Source organism: Catharus ustulatus, chromosome 7 (assembly GCF_009819885.2).
Source record: "Catharus ustulatus isolate bCatUst1 chromosome 7, bCatUst1.pri.v2, whole genome shotgun sequence".
In the NCBI taxonomy this organism is placed as follows: domain Eukaryota; kingdom Metazoa; phylum Chordata; class Aves; order Passeriformes; family Turdidae; genus Catharus; species Catharus ustulatus.
This window is the reverse complement of record NC_046227.1, coordinates 16,518,457-16,538,357: the sequence shown is the minus strand read 5'-3', so window position 1 is coordinate 16,538,357 and position 19,901 is coordinate 16,518,457. Positions and strand designations below refer to the sequence as shown.

Here is a 19,901-nt window from a genome sequence, read left to right as displayed (position 1 = left end):
TCACGTGGGCTCCGCAACCAATGGTTGAGGGTTGCAGTCTGCAAAATACTACGATTGTTCTCCGGGAGGGTATCATATACAGTTAACAGTGTAACCTTTTATATGACTAAGAGGGGAGCCTAAAATGTCGTCTAGTGGCACCATAAGTAACTATTATGTCGATTCTCTCATAGGCCATGAAAGCGAAGAAGTTTATGGGAGTAGATTCGTCCAGGGAGGTCACAGTGCGACCTCCAGGCCATCAGGTGTTGCAGAGGGTTCAGATTTTTCCTCTTGTAGCTTTGCACCAAAATCCACCGTGTTTTCCACCTCCTGGTCCACTGTTCACCATCAGCCGTCTGCGGCAATGACCGGGATCTACCACCCCTACATGCACCAGCCCCACTTAGGGGCAGCCGACGCTGGCCGCTACGTGCGCTCCTGGATCGAGCCCTTCCCGGGCTTCCCGGGCGGCGGCGGCGGCAGCGGAGGCAGCGGAGGCAGCGGAGGCAGCAGCAGCGGCGGCTCCGCGTCCAGCTCCGGCTCCTCCAACGGGCGCCACTACGGGATAAAGCCGGAGACGGGAGCAGCCGCCTCCTCGTCTTCCTCCTCCTCTTCCTCCTCCTCCAAAAGGACTGAGTGCTCCTCGTCCCGGGAGTCCCAGGGGATCGGTGTGCCCGAGTACACGTGCAGCTCCTTCCTCCAGGAGTCCCGGGAGAAAGCGCCTGCCGCCAGCTCCAAGGACCCCGCCGCCTGCAGCCACAACCCCAGCCCGAGCAGCGATCTGAAAGAGGAGAAGCAGCAGCAACTTGACCCAAGTAAGTAAAAAAAAGAAGAAAAAAAAAAAAAAGAAAAGGGGGGAAAGAAAGGAGGAAAAAAGAAAGAAAGACAAGAGAAAGAAAATGAAATAAAAAGACAAAACAAAATAGGAAGTGTGAGAGACAGAGAGGAATAGAGATAGGAATAGATGCTGAGAGAGAGAGGGAGAAAAAGAAAGAAAGAGAGAAGGAGAGAAAGAAGGAAGGAAAGTAAGAAAGGAAGGAAGGAAGGAAGAAAGCGAGAGAGAAAGAAAGAAAGAAATTGCCTCTTTGATTTATTGCCGAAACCTGTAAGGCTCGAATGTGCAAAACTGATAGTTTTACTAACCTATAAAAACGTCTAGACGCCTACCCCAGCGCAAGCAGCAACAAGCACCCATAAAAGACTCCACATAACCACCTACCATCAAGACATCATTTGTACAGTAAACAGACTGGGGCATTAAGGCTTTTATGATAATTCCTCCAAAGTTGTGAAAACAGTCCATCCTTCGTTAAATTAATTTAACGACCTTTCTCTCCCCCCCCCAACTCCCCGTTCCCTATATACCTCCCTTCTTCCAGATAACCCTGCAGCAAACTGGATCCACGCTCGTTCAACGAGGAAAAAGCGTTGTCCCTACACAAAGTATCAAACTCTGGAACTGGAAAAGGAATTTCTGTTTAACATGTACCTCACCCGAGACCGCCGATACGAAGTAGCTAGGATTTTAAACCTCACAGAGAGACAGGTCAAAATCTGGTTTCAGAACCGAAGAATGAAAATGAAAAAGATGAACAAGGAGAAAGGCAATAAAGGAGACTAACGCTGGGGCAGAAATGTAGTTGGGGGACTATGATTTGCTTTTGAGTTCGGATTTTTATCGGGGGAGTGTGGGATTTTGGTTGTTAGTTTTTTTTCTTTTTAGTTTTTTTTGGGAGTTGTGGCTACTTTTTTGTTGTTTGTTTGGTTGTGTGGGGGTGTTTGTTTTTTGGTTTTTTTTTGGTGTGTGTTAGTTTGGTTTTATTCTTCTTCTGCACCCTTAGCCCCCCATTCATTTCTCCTCCTCCTGCTGCACTCCACCCCAGGGACTTTGCATCATTCTTTTTTTTGTCTTTTTTTTTTTTTTTTTTTTTTTTTGGTAGAAGTGAAACGTGGTCTGTGTCAGGTATTGCAGGAAATTTTGTCTTGCTCGACAACGTGTTTTTCAGAGTCTCTTGATACTCCCCTCCTCCCTCCCAGACCATTTAGATGACAATATTGTGAGTGCACGTTAGCTTTGGAAACTCTATCTGATGTTAATTGTTCGACATGTTTCTTAAAAGTGATGTAGACTAGATAGTTATTTTGCCAAAATAAAGGTAAGGAAATTAATCATAATTATGGTAATAAAATATATCTTAAATTACAGTCGCTTAAATCAATGGGGGTTGCTGTGCTGTCCACGACCTACTAAGAGGAAATCTTTCCCCAAACTTCTGCTTTCTAGGTCTGAATCCTTCGCAATAGATGCCACAGAGAGGCCACGAGCTACTTCCCCCCCTTTAGTGCACTGTTAGGAGGCTGTCTCATCCTCGGAGCCGCTCGCCATAGGCCTAGCGCCTCCCGGTCCCCCGGCTAGCTGCCGTCCCTGCCCCCGGTGACTGTTGTATTCATTACCCACTCCGTGTCTCGAGCTGCGGACCTGTTGTAATTGTTGTCAGTTATTCCACAATAAAGTCTGCCGTGACCGAACCACAGCGCTGCGGTGAGAGGAGAAATCTGTGCGCCCCTCGCGATGCGCCCTTCGCCGCCCGCCCTGCCGCGCATCCCCCGCGCATCTCCCGCGGGCCGAGCGGCTCCGGGCCGGGCCGTGCCGTGCCGTGCCGGGCCGTGCCGAGCTGCCGGGCTGCGGGGCAGGCCGTGCCGAGCTGCCGAGCTCCGGGCCGTGCAGTGCCGTACCGTGCCGAGCTGCGGGGCAGGCCGTGCCGTGCCGTGCCGTGCCGAGCTGCGGGGCTGCGGGACAGGCCGTGCCGAGCTGCGGGGCTGCGGGACAGGCCGTACCGAGTTACCGGCCAGCAGCACCTCTGGCACCTTCCCCCGCTCCCCGAGCCGCGTGTGCTGCCCGGGCTCAGCGCGGACAGGCCGGGGAGCTGCGCCCGCCGTGCGCGGGCCTCAGGTACCAGCGCTCTTTCAAACATCAGCCATCCCCTGGGATGGGTTAGGAAATGCTTCCACACACCGGCCCTCTGGGGCCAAGGAAACACAGTGATGCCTATTCGGTTAAACATGGTTTTTATTCTATTTTTTTCCCCGGTGGGTCGGTTCTAAGCTCTGCTTTCTTTAACTGCGAGGCTGGGAGCTCTGGAGCTGCTGCCAAACGTTCGGCTTTGTTGGCGAGAGCTCATTTAGCAACGCGCCTCATGCCTTCTGCATTTATAAACACACATGACTTTATCAAGATAATTGAGATGAAGTTCATTGTAAAAAATGCTTTGTTTAAAGAGCAACCATTAAAATGAAGGACCCGTAAATATTTACGAGCAGTTCGGTTAATTCAAGATTAAGGGGAGAGCTGAGAGACCTGGTGTTTAATGTTTTTTACCTCTGTTAAAAAAGAAAAAAAAAAAAAGAAAAAAAAAAAGAAAGCAAAAGCATGCACTGCCAGGAAAAGGTGTTGCATTGCTTCCCATCCATTGTCGAGAAGATACCTATAATTCTTTTAAAACAGGAAGAACCGTGGTATAATAAAACCATTGAGATGGCTAGACGTCTGGATCTAATGAGTTTACGATATGCTATGGCACTTTTCTTTGAAAGCACCTTATTTTGATGTTTATGTTTGTTAGGGGGGAAAAAGGCAAAAAAATGCAGACAAACTAGGTCTTAAAACCTTGGACTATAAATTTCAGTATGTCAGCGTTGGGCCAAGGCAACAGACTCAAAAAAGACCTGAAGGTCACGAAACAGAGATTTTACGAAGTCCGCTTATTTGTTGAAATGTATTTTATTGGATATTCTACTGCAATGAATCCTATGATGCCAGCCTCAATATTTTTGCAAATACCCGTGGGGGGAGGGGTTGGTCTGTAACAACACATAAACAAAACACAAAACTGCATTGTGCTCATTCCAGCAGAGATTCTGTTAAGAAATTTTCACCAAGCCCACATCATCTTTTTATTATTTTATATCAGGCAGATTAACACATTTTACCTTGTACATTTTTGTTTTGTTTACGTGTTTTTAATATTGCGTGCATTCGTTTCAAAATGGCAGAAAGTAAACCAAACATCTCGTTGGATGAAACGCAGTTCATCTGTGGAAATTACTTTTAGCGTCAAAACAGGATTATTTCATTCCTACCCGTCGCTTATGTTAATATATGTTTCCACATATGCACAGTCTCGTGCACACACATTATACCGAATAATTCACAGGCATGTGTGATGAAGGAGGGGGTGAACAAAGATTCATCTTTACTTTCGTTTACATAAATCAATCCATAAATACATAAAAGCACGGGCAAACAAAATAACATTTTGAATACAAAAACGTATAACTCTGAAACTACCACACATGGAGATTTCGTGGTGTAATATGTGGGGAAACATGATCGAAAACGCGATAGCAGTCGTCTTCAAAGCTCCGGCGTCCTTCCTGGCTGCCATGTGTAAACGAGGCGCATTCTTTGTATGCAGTTAATTATAGCTTTGGCAAAAAAATAAAAGAGGGTCACCGAAATGTGCTAAGAAAATGGCACTGTAAACTTAACGGGGGGCGTGGGGGGAGGGAAAAAAAAAAAAAAAAGGAAAAAAGAAAGAAAAAGGAAGAAACCCAACCAAAAGCAGAAAGAAAACGAAGAATCGGTCAGCACTGGCTCCGCCGGCGTTCCGCAGTTGGAGTTGGAGTTTCTGGCGAGGCGACGGCGGGGCCGAAGGGCCGCGGGCAGCGCGGGCAGCACGGGGCGGAGGCGCTGCCTGCCGCTGCCACAGCGTACCGCCAGAGGGCGCCCGCGCTCCACCCTTGCGCGGCCGCCGCGCCCCGCTCTGCGCGCCCGCGGCCGGGACCGCGCGGGGAGCGGGGAACGGCGCTGGGGAACGAACTGCGCTGGGGAACGAACGGCACTGGGGAACCGCGTTGGGGAACGAACGGTGCTGGGGAACCGCACTGACCCGCGGGGAACGGCGCTGGCCCGCGGAATTAACGCCCCGGCGCGATGTACAGGAGCAGGGGCGGGGGTGTCCGGCGCGGTGCGGGAAGCAGCCGCTGCCCCTCTGTGCCCCTCCACAGGGTGCGGCAGCGTCTCCGCGCTGCCGCTCACCCTCTGCCAGGCCTCCTGCCTTCCTGTTGGTCTCTGGCGAAGGGCTTTTGCTGCTGTCTGTCCGTGTGTGTGTTCCCGGGCATTGCCCTCCCCCCCCCACATTTCCTTGGGCTGCACGGGGGTCCCTAAACCTCCGCGAGTTCCTGAACGCGTGCGCCCCGGGGCCTCTGCCTGGGCGAGGGTGTCATTGCGGGCACAGGGCCCGTCGGGGTGCGCACACGCGGGGCAGCCGGACTGGCCAGCGAGACAAAGCGAGTTTATCGGCGTGGAGGCGTGGGGGTGGTGGAAGAGCGGGGTGTGATGGGGAAGGAGCTTGAGATGCCTTTTATGTAACCACAAGTATTTTTTTGTCAATTCGCATCAGACGGTCACACGTGGCTCTGGCTGGGCCCGTATTATATTTCACCTACATTTTTCGTCTCTCTCCAAAATAGGGTGGACTCCAGCTCCTGAGGGTGTCTCTCCGAAAAGCTGATTCCCACTGCAGGACGAAGCGGGAAAGAGAGGACTGGAGACGACGCTTCTTGGGGCACGGGGGCCAGCGGGGGTGGCCTGTCCGAGCGGGGGCAGCGCCGAGCCTGCTGGGCAGCGCTTTTCTTCCTTCCTTCCTCCCGGAGAACAGGGCTCACTTATTTCGGACCGAGTCCCCGAGCGGTGCTAACCGTTCACCCACACATTTTTATTCTTTTTCCCCCCTCTCTCTCTTTGCCTCGGTAATGACGTCCACCAAGGGTGAAATGATGGAAAGTATATTCATAGGCATGATTTCCATTAAGTATCAATTAACCTGGAGCCTCAGCCATGCGTGCAAGGCGTCAAGGGTAAATGTGCATCTCATTTCCCAGCGATCTGCTCGCCTGGAAGGAAATGACCCGGAGGGCCCGTTGGCAAGGGGGCCCGGCCGCTGCACACCGCCGCCCTACGGGCACCCCACTGCCCTCGCCTACCCCCCGGAGACCCTGCGGTGGGCATCGGCTCCCTGTGAGGGGCTCTGCCCTTGCCGGGCGGCGGAGCCTGGGTCAGCCGGGCGGCGTCGCCCCGGGCAGCGCGCCCGCGGTTATCGCGCGGGATCTGCGCGGCCGCCTCGCCCCTGCGCGGCGGGGCTTTCAGCGGCTCCTAGCGAGCGCACACCGGAGGGGGGAGCGGGGGTGCCGCGGCCGGGGTGGATCCGGGCAGGGCTGGGCCGAGTTTTTTTCTTGCCCGAGGAGCGGCACATGTAAACTGAAGCCAAAAGTCCCCCCTGAGCTCATGAGCGTGTGTGTGTGTGTGTGTGTGTGTGCGTGCGCGGGCTGCTGTGTGCCTAATAGGAAATAGTAAAAGCAGTGAGGCAGGTCATTTTGGGAGCGATTATAATCCAGTCCTGGTCACCACATACACGGAGAGCAGGAGCGGGGAGCGCACGGGCCAGCGACGGCGGCGGCGGCATGAGCGCGGCGTAGAGGCACCGGCGGCGGCGGCGGCGGCGTGAGCAGCGCTCCGTGCCCCCGCCCGCCGCTGCCCCCTCCCCGATGAGCTCCTACTTTGTCAACCCGCTGTACTCCAAGTACAAGGTGGCGGCGGCGGCGGCGGCGGCGGCGGCGGGGGAAGCCATCAATTCCCCGTACTACGACTGTCACTTCGCACCCGAGGTGAGCGGCCGACACGCCGCTGCCGCCGCCGCCGCTGCCGCCGCCGCTCTGCTCTACGGGAACGGCGGGGCCGCCGCCGGCTTCGCGCACCCCGCGCCCGGCGGGGCGGGGGGCGGCGGCGGAGCGGCCGCGGACTTTTACCACCCGGCCGGGGGGAGCCCCACGGCCGCCTACCAGCCGCCTCCTCCTCCCCCCGCCGCGCCTCCGCCTCCTGCCCCCTGCAGCGGGGTTACCTGTCACGGGGAGCCCGCTAAATTTTACGGATACGATAACTTACAGAGACAGCAGATTTTTACGACACAGCAAGAGGCCGAGCTGGTACAATATCCTGACTGTAAATCGTCCAGTGCTAATATTGGCGAGGAACCAGACCACTTAAATCAGAGCTCGTCTCCTGCTCAAATGTTTCCCTGGATGAGACCACAAGGTTGGACGCAGTCAAAAATTTGCTTCCATCTCACGTCTGAGTTTGAAACTTTATTTTCCTCCTCCTGCTTCTTTCTCGCTGACTCTCGCTCCCTGCCTGTGTCTCCCCCCACTCCCTACCTCTCTCACCGCGATTCCTATCACCGCGGTGGCTGGCGATAATAAAGGGATGCAGTGAGCAAGCAGAAACCTCTGCAGCAGCCAGCTACCAACCCAAGAGTAGCCTTTGGGACGCCTCTCGGACTCTAAGGCGCAGCTGACACGCTCGGCTGTCTCCCGTCGCCGCTGCCTGAACGGGAAGGGTGCCGGCTCGGGAAGGGGGTGGTGTGCAAGATGAGAAAGTGACCCCGCAGAGGGACAGCTCAGGCGCTTCGTGCATTTACTATCTCTGTGTCCCTCTCACTCTTGTGTAAAGCTCTAGACTCCTCTGTGCCCTCTACTTTCTCTCCCTCCGGTTCTGTGGGGCTTCTCTCGAGGGATTCCGGAGGGGCCGGAGTCCCCGCTGCCTGCCTGCGCCTTGTTTTGAAGGGCCACACCAACCTCCAAACCCCTATGTTTTTGTTTTAAACAGCAGCGCCGGGTAGGAGGAGAGGAAGACAAACATACAGCCGATTCCAGACTCTAGAGCTGGAAAAGGAGTTCCTATTTAACCCCTATCTGACCAGGAAGAGAAGGATCGAGGTGTCTCACGCTCTAGGACTCACCGAGAGGCAGGTAAAGATCTGGTTTCAGAACAGGAGGATGAAATGGAAAAAAGAGAACAACAAGGACAAATTCCCCGCTTCCAGACAGGAGGGAAAGGAAGGGGAGGCCAAAAAGGAAGCACATGATCTGGAAGAAGACAGAGCCGAAGGCCAGACGAATTAATTTTTCCCAAAATGTCTTTGTAAAAGTCAATCAAAAATAAGCAGGGCTGAAGCCCGACACCTCGGCTCATCCACCCCTCTACCTGGTCTTGTCGTGGGACGAGTGACCCCATGTCCCTCCGTTCGACATTCCCTTGCTTCGGGTGCTTCACTTGTTTGTGCTTTTACTTTGTTTATAAGCGTATCCAGAACGATCTCTAGATTTAACATTTCACCTACTTATTTTTTCAAATGTGATACAGAGTTTGTAGCAATAAATTTCTGGTGATATATAGATATATAAAAAAATATATATATATTTGCAATCTTAAAAGACAGTGATTGTTGGAAACGACATAAACTTCCTAATAATAAATATCAATAAGTAAGACATTTAACAACGCTTTATTAATCAAGATAAGTGCACTTATGCTATTTTAATTCTTGTTCTTATCTTATGTTGAATAAATTAAATAAATTTAATAATCTTGAAGAAAATAACATAGGAATATATTTAACCTTCTTCTATAATATTTGATTAAAATAAACCGAATTTATTCAATTATAAAATGTATCGAGCATCTTTATATCCCTTTTGTAATTCACCCCTCAAGAAGCCTTCAGAGTTCCCGCTGGTCCGAACTAACTCTCCCCTTCGCCCTCCCTCCGTCTCTCCTCCGATGCTGGGTGTTTCTCTGGGGTCTAGGAACGGCACATCGAGTACAAAACTTGCTTCTTGCTCCCTGCCACGAGCGCTGCGGGGCCGTGGGCCAAGCAGCGGCCAGCGGGGATCGCGGCCCCACCTGCGAGCGGAGCTCAGGCTGCGGGCCGGCCCGGGGAGCCCCCGGTGTGCGCTCCTGGGCCTTGCTTTCGCCTTCTCCAGCCCTCCACCCCGGCTGCGGGGCGGCTGTGCAGGGGACCGCTGCCGGCAAACACGGCCCTAACCCTACGGAGCCATTTGCTGCCAGCCCGGCTGGAGGGAGAGGAGCCCGGAGAGAATTCCGGCCCCACGCCATCCCCAAGGGCTGCTCCAACCGGTGCGGGGCGTCCAGCCCTGCCACGCAAACTACAGCCAAAGCGGGCCCGGCCTCCCCGAGGATGCTGACAAGCAAAGAAATATAAAGATTTTGCGACCTTGCGTGGGGGTTTCTCCAGGGCTGTAATTCTCAGGAGTCCCAAACCATGCGTAGGTCGAGAGAAAGACGTTTCTACCCCTAAATATTATCATATGATGCGTTTCCCAGCGGAGGCCGCAGCTGGTGAAGAAAGAGCCTGCCTCACGGTTCCCGCGAGCACGGGAGGAAAGGTCCCGTGATTAGCAAAGCAATTTCATTTCTCTCTCCCCTCCTTCCTCTTGCTCCCGCTCCGCGGCGGGGTCCCGCAGAGTGCGGTATCAAACGGGACGGCCAAGAGCCGTCCTTTTTAGGAGCAGCAGGCACAGGGTCGAGGGACGAGGTACAAATCCCTACCAAGATTTTTGGGTCATTTTTTCCCTACCGGCTGACGCTCCCCTGAGTAATGGCTCCGTGAAGGAAATCGAATGGACGCGCCAGAAACTGCGACAAACACGACATATAATTCTATTATCTGCCCAGAAATAAACGTGATCCCGACGAGGCCGGGGCTGAGCCGAGGCCTTGCTCGGAAAATCACAGCCAGGTTCCCGGGGAGCTGCCGCCCGCCGCTCTGCCCGCCCGCTGCTGGGCCCTTCTCCCGCATCCTCCGCTTCTCTCTCGGGAGCACTCCCGGCGCGGCGAGAACCGCCGTTCACGGGGATGGGACTCGCAGGACGGGTTTGGTTCATTTCGTTTCCCTTCCTCTTCCCCGCTCCCCACCACCGAGGCAGGCACGTTTCCACTGCTGCAAAGAGCCAGCTCTGGAGGGAGGCACGAGCAAGCGGAGCTATTGTTCTCGGGTTTATTTTAATCGCCTAGTTGGTTAAAGGTTGTAAACAAGGGGAAGCTGCAACAAAGCAGTGAAGTAAACATTTTTCTGCATGGATTTGCATAAATACACCGGTATCCCTAGTGTCAAGGGAGGATGTGGGGCGGGTGGCTACGCGTTTAAAGTAAACCGGTGGCTCGGCGAGCAAAACCCCTCGCTTTTCAAAACAATACTCGTGCTAGTGGCACCGACATATTTGGTCTCCGGGCAGGAAAAGCCTCTCGCTTTTGCTGCGCTAGCGGTGGAGGCTGGACGCAACACGGTCCCGGCGGCCCGGCTGCGGGGAAAGCCGTGCTGGTGCCCCCGCTGCCATCCCGGGCTGCCCGCCAGGCGAAGGCACGTCGCAGACCTTCACACACCAGCGGAGTACTCCTTAGGCTAGTATTTGTCCGGGAAAGAGCTTCTGCGCTGCTGCTGTAGTTGTTTTTAATTATCAGACAAAGAATAAAATTAAAATATTCCTGAAGAAGTTTCCGTTAGCGTCGCTCTCCTAGGACTGACTGGGAACGCAGCCACGCAGGCAGAAACTGCCTTCCCTGAGCGCACAAAATTGGCGAAGGCCTAGTGGTAACTGGAATCACCCCTGTCTTACTCATTAAGAAAAACAAAACATCGCCGTAGTTGTTAAGGTATTCACCCCCGCGGCCTGGCATCTGAATCTCTGCCTCGGTCTCACTTGGAAACTTGCTAAGAAAAAAGAAAACGGAGTCAGAGATTGACCCAGGCGGCCACCGAGTCCCCTGTAGAATCGGAGCCATCGGACTTTTGGCAAGGAAAAGCCGCAGCCGCGCGGGTTGCGGCGGGAGCAGCGGCGAGAGGCCGCAGAGTGGATGCACCGCGCCCTTGGTTTCAGCGGAATTTCTCCGTTCCCTTGAGGAGCGGCTCAGCGCGGCTGTGAGTGCTGCAGACACCACGAAAGTTGCCATAGCCTCAGCCGAGGCAATATTCAAAGGTGTGCAACTGCGTGAAGCAGTGTGTTAAAAAGATCCAACATCGATCCTACATCTTTAGGCGTGTTTACTTTTGTTAGCAGTTACAATCAGCACGGAGGTCATGGACTGAGGGGTCTGGCTATTCCCTGAAACAAAACTTGAGCGAGAAATATCCACAGTACTCCGTCTCCGAGCCGAGTATTCCTTGAGGACATAGGCCCATTTCAAATTTTTTTTTAGAATACTTTCTAGGAATCGGATTTTCCCTGTTGGTGCCTCGGGAAGGTTTTATCGGGGGCGGAGGCAGCGTGCACTGGGCGCGGTGACAGTGCCCGGCGCAACCTGCGGGAACCGCGCACTGCGGGGTGGGGAAGAGGCTCGGACTATTTTTATGTCGGCGACGGCTTCCGCTTCAGTAGTGGGCGCTAAAGCAGATGTGGTTTCTTTTAGTGCCCGGTGGAGAGGTGGGGAGGGGTGGGAGAAGAGGGTGGGGATGCGGATTAAGCCCCCTTTCGTTTGGCAAGAAACGGATCCTTCGGCACAGTGCCCTGCCCCTCTCCATGCGGTTCAGCGTCCGCTTGCCCCTCTCTCCGCGGCCCCGTGCGGATCTCCCGCGTCCCGGCCGTGCTCGCGGGGTTCCAACACCGCGCCCGTGCCGCGCAGGCCGGGGGCAGGCGGGACCGAAGCCTCAGTAAAAGTGCAGCGCGCAGGCGAAAGAAACATGGCGCTGGGAAGCAGTATGTGCAAAATCCGCAAGGAATTGCAGTAAATTCCTTTTTGTTTGAAGAAAATTTACAACTTGGTAATAGACCTTTTTATGACCTATTTGGGCTCGTCATTGGCTGCGGCTGGTCATGTGCAGGCAGCGAGCGCTTTCATGGCCTTTTCCTGATTTCCCTGGCGAATTTCCCCCTGCATTCTGCCTTCAGAGAGCCTCAGCCCCTCTTTTTCTAACCTTTGTCTAGGCTGAGGTGTATGGCAGTCGCCCTCATGTTTGTGCCCCGCTCCCCCAAAGCCGCGGCCGGTCCCGTCGCCGCTGCACTGACACTTGCCCGGCCCCGCGCCGCCTGCTCTCCCGCGCCCACGGAGGGATGCGCGGAGACCCGCGCCGCCTGCAGCCCCTCGCTCTTCTCCCATCGCTCGATGCCCCCGCTGCCGCTATCTCCTCCGGCACACGGATTGCTACGCGGGTGCAAAATGGATTACAGCGACCCTCCCGGGCTTCTCCGCAGGCGGGCAATGCCGAGAACTGGTAAGCACTCAGTTGCCCTCGGGCTGGTCGCCGGTACTCCGCGATATGCGGCACGGCACCGGCTCCCCGTCCTCCTGTCCCTCTTCGTCACCTGTCCCTCGAAAACCCTTCTTCTTCCTTTTAGTATTGCTATTACTATTTTTACCGCTATGATTGCTGTTGTTGTTACTGCTATTGTAATTTTCGGTGGTGTTATTATTATTATTATTAATAGTGGTTGTGGGAATGCCGCAGAGTGAAAGCAGCTGTTGCGCGCGGTCTCACGGAAACTGCGCCGCGGGCCGCGATGTCTCGGTGCTCCGCCGCGAGGGGCGGAAGGCTGGGGCGCAGTGCGCGCAGGCAGTGCCTCGCCTGCCCGTGGGGTTTCTTCCAGTATGTTCGCTCTGCTTTTGGGGTACTTTTTTCCCCAGCCAGCCTGAAGCGTGCTGTGGTGATGCTCTAGCTTTGTTTTCCCCATGGCGGAAGGGCGGTCGAGTAACTTTAAAGCCTAACAGGTGTTTTCACAGGAGAATCGGTGTCAGCGCTCCCGCGGGGGCGGAGGGCGCGGGGCGGCTCCGCCGAGCCGGTCGAGCCGGGGGCTGTGCCCGGGGCCAGCCCCGGGAGCCCTCGCCTGCCTCACCGGGACGTTTCTCACATCCTTGTCCTGCTGCAGTGCGGAGCCAGCAGGGCTGCGGCTCCGAACTGCTCGGTTGGCAGCGCAGGGGCCGGGCTCGGCAACCGCGGGGACACGGCCAGGAGCGCACGCCCGCAGTACGGCTCCTTCCCACGTGGAAATCACCTGAGCTAAATGGGGGACAAGTTCTCGAAAATAAACCCAACAACAAATCCTTGGTTTATTTTGAAATATATCGAGGAGATAGAATAGTTAAGTAAACTATTCCTGCGTTACCTACATGTGTATATACATCCACATTCACATTACCTATATTCATATGTATCGTATCTACATATCTACTTCTCTCTGTAGAACACATACTCTTTGGAACTACGTTGTTGCGGACGTATATATGCTTTACTCATCTCGTTTTTAGACTGTTGGTGCACGGCGGAAAGCTCGCCGTTGGGTATTTCGCGTTCACATCGATGGTCGGTATTTGCAGCGCTCCGTGCTGTTGCACTGCAGGAATTCACCCACTCGCCATTTACCCCGAAAGCAGCCAGTTAATTAACGGGAAAGCAGAACGCCTGACTACACAACACACAGTGAGGGTGGAAGGGTGCGAGTCATGCCCCGAGTACATATTCTGAACCCAGAGAAGAAATTGTTCTTTAATCCACCCCTGGGCACCCCTCAGCCTGCTAAGCCCGAGCCCCACTACAGTCAGCGATAAGATCCCTGTACCCCACGCTTTGCCTCTTTGCATTACCCGGCCGCCCTGCGCTCCTGCAGGTCTTGGGGTTTGTTTGGGGCGAATCGTTTTCAACATAGCACCAGTCTTCAAGAGTAACGTGGAAAATATGTGCTGCTTTAGATTTCACTCTCTGAATCCCTCCTAGGTGACACAGTAATTATAGCTACTTGACTATAAATCTCTGCAAAAACTTCAGAAAATCTCGTCCTTGAGCTGTTTTGAAATTATTTGTAGCCTGGGGAAAAAGAAGAAAACAAAAGCAGGATGTTCTAACGAATTGTAATTGTATGTGTGTGTCTGCGGGTCCATCTGCTGACACATAGGGATACACATATGCATTTATGATTTCACTGGTTTATGTGGGAGTTCGGCTTTTTTCTAAATGGCTTCCTTCCTGGCTTGCTTTTGCTCTTATTCTTTTTCTTATCGGATGTATGTATGCATTTATTTATTCATTGTTAACATTCAAGTACACATAGGTCTGTTTATGTTCTTAAACATACCTATGGAGTTGTAAGTACTCATAACAAATAAATAGGCTTTTATATCTACGGCACATTCATATATATTTATATATAGTGTTTATCTGTTTATCTATATATGACACGTATGAGGACTGTATTTTTACATCCTATAAAATGTGGTATGAGTATAGATGTGTTAGTCTGCTGAAATTTTTGGAGTACAAGATTCACAGTCAAATTTCTCTCACTTGTTTCGTTTCCCGACGTGTTGGGACAGAATTTATGACTTTTTTTTTTTTTCGGTGTGCGTGTGTGTTGAAAGGAAACAACCGATTCCCAGTGCACCTTTTACTGACGCACGGGCAGTATAAAAACACTATCACAAAGCAGCTGGCAGGAAACGGCAGCTTAGTGTCCCTGGCAGTGCGGGGGTATCGCTGGCACCGGCTGCCATTTGGGAAGTCAGGTTGGCTCCTGCTTAGCTGCTGCAGGTTGCCTGGAAAAAAGTACAGCCTCTGTTTCCCGAGTCTGGCAGGGCTTTGGTGCAAGGAGAGAGGGGCGATGCGAACTGCGGACCCGGGAGACCCGATAAGACTAGGAGAAGTCACGTTGGTTTTGCATTCTTAAGAACTGAAAGTCCCGCCGATTCATTTTCTCGTTCTCCCAAAAATTATAATCCCTAAGGGGTGTTTTATGAGCGCTTGGGACAGAAAAAGAAATCCGAACAAAGACTGTATTTCACCCCGCGGTTGGCAGGCAGCTGTTAAAGGTATTTACTGCTCTGCTGCAGTGCGGCACTCAATGCTGCTGGAGCGGGAGAGGAAAAAACAGGAAGCGAAAGGAAAAGATGAGGCACAATAAACATTGCAGCAGGTCGCGGAGGCCGGGCGGGGCGCGGAGGAAGGGTCTCTGCGAGAGACAAGAGGCAATAAAAGTGCATTCAGCGGCAGCAGGCTCTGCCCAAACTCAGCACTCGCCTCCCATCACCCGCGGGGGAGGGGGCGGCGAGAAGGGGAGGCAGTGCCTACCCAGTGCCCCAGGCCGGGAGCCAGCCGAGCCGGAGCTGTGAGGGTGCAGGGCGGCCGGGATCCCCTCAGCCGCCCCGCCGGCCCGGCCTGGCTCCGCCGCATCTGTCCGCGTGTGGGCGCACGCCCCGACGGACCGGGACGCGGTCACCTGCCCGCGGCTCCCGCCCTCGGGGCTCCGAGCCCGGCCGTGGAGCGACCGCCGGGGGCGCGACAGGCCCCGACCGCAGCCACCAGCCCTTATGTCTCCACGGCCTCTTCCAGGAGAAGGCGCTGTAGGACAAGCCTGGCCACTCTCCCCTCCGCGGGGCGAGGGGCCCACCGCCCCGCCGCCAGCCTCGGGACCCGCAGCCTGCCGCCCGCCGGCCCGCGGCAGAGGCCCACCGGCGGCCGGGGGACATGGCCGGGGGGCTCCACTGCCCTCCTCGGGCGTCTCAAGCCGACACCCGTGTGTTCCACTCCCTCCAGCGTCGCGATCTCCCATCTCCCCCGGGTCCACAGACCCTGCCTAACCCGCAGCGCCACGGGACTACCCTCGTGTGCCCCGCTGCCCTCCCGGTCACCAGCCCGCGCTTTGATGTCGGGCACCCGCCTCTTCCCTCCCTGTTCCTTTGATGCGGGTGCCAGAGCACCCTCCTTCCCCCGGCTCCCTTGCCTCGGGCAGTGCCCCCGGCCCCCGCACATCCTCCCTTGCCTCCTGCAAGCCGGGGCCCGGCAGAGTTCCCTGCCTCCGCCTCACCTGTTGCCTGCAGGCTTCACCTTCCCCAGCCGTGCCCGGACACGACCCTGGCGGCACCAACCCCCATGGGCCGTGCCTACCCCGGCGAGACGCTCCCACGGCCCCCGGCCTCCCCTCCCTGCCCCGCACTCCAAGCCCTCTTCCCCCGCGGACCCGAGGTGTCGCCGCCGCTGCCCCCGTTTGATGTTGAGGCGCGGCTCGACGCCGCCCTGCCCGCTCCGGGCCTCGGCTACCACCGGATCTGCCTGCGGGCATGGGGTGCTGCAGGCAGGGCCCTTTGCATGCCCACATCCTGCTCCGCGAGGGCATGGGCGACGAGGTGGCTGTTGAAAAGTCGGGGTTATGATAAAAGCAGAAGGGTAAAACGCGTTGGACGCTATCAAGGTGCTTAGTAGGTCTTCAAAGTCAGAGATGGAGCCTGTAATTTTCTGGTAGTGTGGTCCTGGAGGTAGGATGTCGGTCGTCATGTCTGTCAAGAATCACTGAGAGAGATGGCGGCATATACATGTGATTCAATTCCCCCAACCTCTTTATCACAATTACCAGAGGGAAACCAATTGTTACTGAGTTATTTCATTACACTTCTTATCTGTCTCCAGATCGTCAGCCCCAAATATGAAAACTTGCATAAAAGCTTAGAGAATGAACTGGCCAGAGCTTCAAAGTCAACTTTCACATCTGCATTTTAGAATAGGAAATGTGAAAATTGTTCTAATTCCCACTTCAAAAATCTCATGGCTGGAATTACTCAGTTATTGAAACATTTGTCTTGTCCTTAAATGAGAGGGAGCTGTATCTCAATCATCAATTCCTCTCTATCTCACAGCCTCACCTTTCACAACCCCAGTGTCCTGGATGCATGTGTCCAACACACATGCCCAGCCCAGGCCACCCCATTTGCCAGGGGCTGACACTTCTGCAGACTGACTGCTGTGCCACCTGCCTTGCTATGGCTCCTCTCCTCCTGTACACACTGGGTAGTCTCTCATCTCCAAACCTTGGACTTCTCTTGCCCAAGAAAGCTGAAATGATCACAGACACTCAGGGAGGGATGTGATGCTCCCTGTACAGGCACAGAGCCTGGAGCCCTCCCACGGGCCCTGCTGCCTGGGACCCGACCTTTGCTATACCCAGCACTCAGTGCCAGGTCTGGGGCAAACACACTCAACTTTGCATTGCTGTTCTTGTCTCAAACTATTTTCCTCACATTTTATTGCCCTTTCTCATTACAACCTATCCCTCATGTCCTAGTACAGAGCCTTTTCTTGCCCCTTCCCAGGTATGGCCGCTTTGGCTCCCTGCAGCTGCCTGCTGCTGAAGCGCTTCTCCCAGAGGCCAGTGAGGGTGGATGTGTTTGGGGAGAAGGGTAGCTGGAGTCCACCACAAAGCCTGATCTAGGGCCCACTGTGGCCAGGCCCAGGTGACTGAGCAAAGCTCAGGGAGCTCCAGGGATCTTGTCTCTCTGCCTGCCCAGCACTGGGAGCACAGAGCAGGCACCAGCTGAAAGAGACCCCGAAGCCAGCCCCGTGCAAGGCAGCCACACCTCTCTGGGATGGCTGGCTGGAGCTCCTGGGCCTGATAAAGTTCCTCAGACCATGCACTGTCCCTGCCAGCTGTCCTGGAGAGGGGAGGGGGAAAGGGCTATTCCACAGCTTAGGCCACTAAAATGCATTAAGGCAATGGCATGTGAGCAAGGTCTTGCAAAGACCAAGAAAAATAGTGGAATGCAGAGCCACTCTGGATCATAAAGAAGGAGCAGAGAAGGATCTCTGGATGCTTCTTGTTGTCTGAAGGAAAACGAATTGTTCAGCTGTGAGTGAAGCCATATGAAGATACAGCAAAAGCTGAGCTGGCCCTTTTGGGTGACTTCATACTTGTGTATCTAGATTCGTTAGGAAATGGCCGAGTAAAAGCAGACTCTGGTATTAAACAGGCACCACCCAATTGGTGCCACCACCCAGGAAGGAATCACATTTGGCTCGTTTTTCAGAGCTGAGCCCCCGGGCGGAGGCGCACTCTCACCCGCGGGCCGGGCGAGTGGCCGTGTCCCCTCTGCACGCGGCCGGTCCCCGGCGGGGCTGACACAGCTCCCCGCCCTCTGCCGAAGGTACGAACCCTTCCTGGGATGCACCAGGAGCTGCTGGCCGCTCCGACGTCCCCAGCCATGATAGATTGGGAGCTCATGCCCGGTGTTCTTCATGCTGTGTGACTGCCAGGGACATTTGACTTCCTGTGCTCGGGCTCCTTGAAATTCTCATTTGCTAACTCACACCCTGCTCCCTTCACACCAGGGCTCTTTTATTGCTTTATAACCGTTCTTAAACTTCCATTCCTCAAAGATCTCATTGTGGCGGGCTTCACACTTTCTCCCTTTCCGAAGCCCTGTGCCCTCACTGTTAGCAGCAGTTTGGTCACTTACAAAGATCCCTCGGGTGCCCGGCGAACCTGCAGCCCCTGGCAGGGCTCTCCCAAGTTTTGAGATGAATGACACAAAATCATTTTGCAGGAGAGCCTCACCAAAATGCCACAAACACCCAGGGAAGGGAGAAAAGGTTCCATCTTTCAACTGGTTTGGTTTTGGGGTTTTTTTTGTTTGTTTTGTTTTGGTGGGACTTTTTTTTTCTTCATCCTAAGGATGGGCTTCCTTGTACCCTACGAGCTATAAAGAAAGGTTTGAACGGGTATCCACAGAAAACACCCCCCGACTCCTTTCCCAAGAGCACTTTGGGAGTGCTAAGTCCCTTTGCAGCTTTTCCTAAAACACTCTCCTCAAAAAGGCCGGCATAAAGCCATGCAGCTGAACTTCCACCCATCCCCGCTATTTCGACCCGGTGCCGTTTCATAGGACAGATTCAGAGAACCTTTATTTAGCGAATAAAAGTTTAAAGCTGAAGGTTATTTATGGTTCCACAGAGATAAGTCCTGAGTGGCTATTTAGAAGCACGTGATTCCAATAAACTTTGTTTTATGGCTTGAGAGTTGACAAGCCAAAATATAATTCCCACCATAAATTAGTTTAAGAGCATACAAGTGCAGATGCTTTCGTTCCTGGAAGCAGTAATCGGGAAAGTGTTAGCAGGGAACCGTCGGCGGAATGCGACCGTGCAGGCACCTCTGCTCCCGGGTCCCCCAGGCCGCGGGGGGAGCGCACAGTAAGTCCGCGATCAGCCTCCCCTCCGCCGCCGCGCTCCGCTCCGCCACCGAGCACCTCCGGCAGCGCGGAACTGCTCTGCCGGGAGACGGGCAGGTACAGCTCAGGTGGCTGCGGCGGAGTGAGCCGGCTGCTCTCTGGCTGAGATTTCTGAATTAAATGGGCTTTCTTAAATGAAGATAAGCTTTTAAATTTTTTAATTAGTATTTTTAATTTTTATAATAAAAACGTTTCTTGCAATAAAGAAAAATGAAGATAAAAGGAAAGGCTCGGTAAGGGAGTGCTTAGTGCCAAAATGCTGATATTTATCCGCTCTTCTCACAGGCTAAGAAGGTTATCTAAACTGGGTAGAACTTAAAAAGAAATCAAGAAAGAAAAAAATTAACAAGAAAGGTCTTGGGAAGCTCTGTGCAGTGAACTATTGATATCGAGGCAATTGCTCTGTGTTTAGTACAAGAACTCGCCAAGATATCGTAGAAAGGCAATACAGGAGATGAAAAATCGCCTACAGAAAAGAACCCCTCAATATTATTTACTTTTAAATATATAACTCTTTTCAGGAGCATTAGACCAAGCGTGTGGATTTGTTTCCTTACGTGATCTTTGAATATATTTAATAAAATATTTGAAGGAAAGTTCAAGTCAAATCTATCCTTCTATAATGCAAACAAAGACGCATGTCTCGTGGTTACTAGGTAATTAGGTGATTTTAAAAGAGATCTATCTTGGAAGAATCCGATATTTATTCTAATAAAATGGTAGGTCTTTCTGTGTTTAGCACGGATATAATGCTGCATGGTGTATTTTGTGGGTGATGGTTTGGCAAAGGTGATCTGAATGTGACTGCATTCCCACAGAAGGAAAAAAAAAGGCCTTTGTTATTGCTTTCCATTAGTGAGAGGGAGGTCTGGCTCTTTATTTCTTTAGAAATTACCCGGTATAAAATTTAGACTACGAATATTAAAAGTGAAAGATCACACCCCAGGCACAGGGAAAGCGTGTATTCATAAAAAAACCTGCCTGAATGCAACGTGGTCCTCATTTGGAAGGGGCTTCCATCCCA

The 19,901-nt window shown here is 53.4% G+C and overlaps 3 protein-coding genes across 4 annotated transcripts; 2 read left to right on the top strand and 1 right to left on the bottom strand.

The window, feature by feature from the left end:
- Positions 1 to 124: 124 nt before the first annotated feature.
- Positions 125 to 1,603, top strand: HOXD9 (homeobox D9). Its single transcript, XM_033065145.1, has 2 exons — positions 125 to 797; positions 1,362 to 1,603. Exons 1-2 carry the CDS (start codon positions 125 to 127, stop codon positions 1,601 to 1,603), a joined length of 915 nt encoding a protein of 304 aa, XP_032921036.1.
- A 4,985-nt stretch (positions 1,604 to 6,588) lies between these two features.
- Positions 6,589 to 8,001, top strand: LOC116998911 (homeobox protein Hox-D8). 2 transcript variants are annotated; one of them, XM_033065083.1, is made up of 3 exons: positions 6,589 to 6,708; positions 6,988 to 7,135; positions 7,706 to 8,001. In XM_033065083.1, exons 1-3 carry the CDS (start codon positions 6,589 to 6,591, stop codon positions 7,999 to 8,001), a joined length of 564 nt encoding a protein of 187 aa, XP_032920974.1. The 2 variants fall into 2 exon arrangements, with proteins under 2 accessions (XP_032920974.1, XP_032920972.1); XM_033065081.1 differs by having other exon boundaries at positions 6,589 to 7,135.
- Positions 8,002 to 10,158: 2,157 nt separating this feature from the next.
- On the bottom strand, positions 10,159 to 15,432 carry LOC116998700 (collagen alpha-2(I) chain-like). The gene is made up of 5 exons (XM_033064710.1): positions 14,952 to 15,432; positions 11,811 to 12,017; positions 11,438 to 11,582; positions 10,535 to 10,610; positions 10,159 to 10,272 (listed from the first exon to the last, which is right to left on the bottom strand). The coding sequence occupies exons 1-5, from the start codon at positions 15,430 to 15,432 to the stop codon at positions 10,159 to 10,161; spliced, it is 1,023 nt and encodes a 340-aa protein (XP_032920601.1).
- Between the last annotated feature and the right edge of the window lie 4,469 nt (positions 15,433 to 19,901).

What these genes read in the sequence shown, in the direction of transcription:
- LOC116998911 (XM_033065081.1), top strand. Translation starts at nt 6,589, where the DNA reads ATGAGCTCCTACTTTGTCAACCCGCTGTACTCCAAGTACAAGGTGGCG. An exon ending in TCCCTGGATGAGACCACAAG is followed by an intron (nt 7,136 to 7,705) that starts GTTGGACGCAGT and finishes TGTTTTAAACAG; the next exon opens with CAGCGCCGGGTAGGAGGAGA.
- HOXD9 (XM_033065145.1), top strand. Translation starts at nt 125, where the DNA reads ATGTCGTCTAGTGGCACCATAAGTAACTATTATGTCGATTCTCTCATA. An exon ending in GCAGCAGCAACTTGACCCAA is followed by an intron (nt 798 to 1,361) that starts GTAAGTAAAAAA and finishes CCCTTCTTCCAG; the next exon opens with ATAACCCTGCAGCAAACTGG.
- LOC116998700 (XM_033064710.1), bottom strand. Translation starts at nt 15,432, where the DNA reads ATGGGAGATCGCGACGCTGGAGGGAGTGGAACACACGGGTGTCGGCTT. An exon ending in CTCCCGGCCTGGGGCACTGG is followed by an intron (nt 12,018 to 14,951) that starts GTAGGCACTGCC and finishes GTGCCGGAGGAG; the next exon opens with ATAGCGGCAGCGGGGGCATC. An exon ending in ACGGGGCCGCGGAGAGAGGG is followed by an intron (nt 10,611 to 11,437) that starts GCAAGCGGACGC and finishes CTTTTTTCTTAG; the next exon opens with CAAGTTTCCAAGTGAGACCG.